We start from the raw sequence: 2,025 nt of genomic DNA on the forward strand, positions 1-2,025 counted from the left end.
GTTGGCTTTCCTGTTGGTGTTCAATAAATTTTCAAACTTGTTCAATTGAAAATACAAGCATCTGCGTCTGATTTTTTTTCCTCAGAGATGAAGGGCCATAAAGGGAGGAAGGGGGAGGGGGGAGCAATTAAACATACTCATTCATCAAAACAATCATACAAAGAGTATAGACGGACAAGTTATTGATTTTCATTTTAAACAATAACAGTAAATTTTATTTTCTCAAAGTTAACAAAATTTAACAAGGCAAAAAAGCATGAAACACAACACCTTTTTTTATTGCAAGTGTCTCTCAATGTCCTTGGCAAACTTGTAATGTCCGGAAAAAAAATCATTTAGAAAGTGAAGGAAATCGAAGTGATTAATTGCTTGCAGAACCAAATTTTGAACAAACTGCGGTAATCATGTCATTGCACAAAACCATTCCGTAAACAGACAGACTGTCCGATAAAGCTTCATAACATCCTTCAGGGTCTTCACTCCAGCGATAGTACAGTAACTCCAAGAGATCATCAAGATCGAGTAATCCGAGTGGAACATTATGATCCAGGGTGATGTAACACAGTTCAGCCATGGCGAGAACAGACTTCTGAACAGCCAGCATGTTGACTCGTTTGGCAGCATCAGTAAAGTATTTGATGATCGCTTCCCGTTGACCTGCAGGGGCATTGCCATAGTACAGGCACTCATGGTCTCTCTGAGATGGGTAATCTTCCTTGCATCCCTCACAGTTTTGATTGATGATGGCATTTACTTGGTCCAGAATGAGCTTGGCGTAGACATATTTGGCCACTCTCCTTGCCACTTGCCTGTCCAAGTCATTTGGCATATCACTGAAGGAAGGCTCTGAAAAAAGGACGAAAGACGGGTCTGTGAGTTCCAAGTCAATTGCATGTCAGTGTCTTGGCAGCATCATCAATACTCTGCATGATACATTTCAGCCGATTCCACTGATCCAAATTCAAATTGATTCCCTTCTTTGTTGGTATCAGTTCTCCAGTGTCGGGTTTCTTGAAGAATTCACGTATTCCAACGTACACATTTCCCTTGTACATCTGCACACTCACAATCCGAGCTGACGTCTCTGTGTCACGCAGAAGAAATCTGAATTGTCTCTCACCTGCTTGACTAGTTGTGCCAGGCTTGGAAGGTTGAGGGACCAAAGCAGCAACTGATGACTGACTGGACTGAGTCTGATCAGGCATGGGCACTTCCTGAGTAGGCTCTGGCAAGTCGGGGCTCTTCCTTCCAGGAACATCAGCAAATCTCTCATCTTGATCAGAGACTGTTGGCATTGTCCAGACGCTGGTGTTGGTCTTTACATTAAAGTAATATGGACGTTCAGCCTTCACTGAATAACACTTGCGCCATCCCTCTTCCAGTAGTCTTGGTGATAGTATAGGAGTAGCCATAGCTTGAATAGTTGAGCTGTTGTTGTTGTTTGGATGAATGCCTGAGCAGAATTGGCCCTCAGCTGGCCCTCTTGCTACTTATATACTCTTGTTTTGCATATATTAACCAGTTAACCAATCAGGAAAGGGTATGGCCATCCCAATATCCTTTGCGGTATTTAAACGGACCAATGAGAGGGACTCGCTAATTTCATTTTGCATACTAGGGGGTCTTTTCTAAGGTCATGACCTCCATATAACCCCCTAGAAGCATGACAGTTGTCAACTCTCGCGCTACACGAGAGGACACAAATCTCGCGAGATGTGTGGACTATACCACAGCCAGTACTACTTGCGTAGACAATTTTTTATTACAAAATGCTGATACCCTTGTTACAAAACGCGTAGACTGGTTTATTACAAATACTGCAGACGTTATTACAAAATGCGTCAGTTATTACAAAATGCGTTAACTGTTATTACAAAGTGCGATTTATTACAAAATGCTGATACCCTTGTTACATTATGCGTAGACAATTTTTTATTACAAATGCTGATACCCTTGTTACAAAACGCGTAGACTAGTTTATTACAAAATACTGCAGACGTTATTACAAAATGCGTCAGTTATTAC

At 41.5% G+C, this 2,025-nt stretch overlaps 1 protein-coding gene across 1 annotated transcript; it reads right to left on the reverse strand.

Annotated features, from left to right (window-relative positions):
* Positions 1 to 284: 284 nt before the first annotated feature.
* LOC139128106 (mRNA (2'-O-methyladenosine-N(6)-)-methyltransferase-like) lies at positions 285 to 1,658 on the reverse strand. The gene is made up of 2 exons (XM_070693949.1): positions 1,121 to 1,658; positions 285 to 846 (listed from the first exon to the last, which is right to left on the reverse strand). Exons 1-2 carry the CDS (start codon positions 1,410 to 1,412, stop codon positions 362 to 364), a joined length of 777 nt encoding a protein of 258 aa, XP_070550050.1. The 5' UTR covers positions 1,413 to 1,658; the 3' UTR covers positions 285 to 361.
* Positions 1,659 to 2,025: the final 367 nt, after the last annotated feature.

The sequence above is a fragment of the Ptychodera flava genome, unplaced genomic scaffold (assembly GCF_041260155.1).
Source record: "Ptychodera flava strain L36383 unplaced genomic scaffold, AS_Pfla_20210202 Scaffold_43__1_contigs__length_1316584_pilon, whole genome shotgun sequence".
Taxonomy (NCBI): Eukaryota; Metazoa; Hemichordata; class Enteropneusta; family Ptychoderidae; genus Ptychodera; species Ptychodera flava.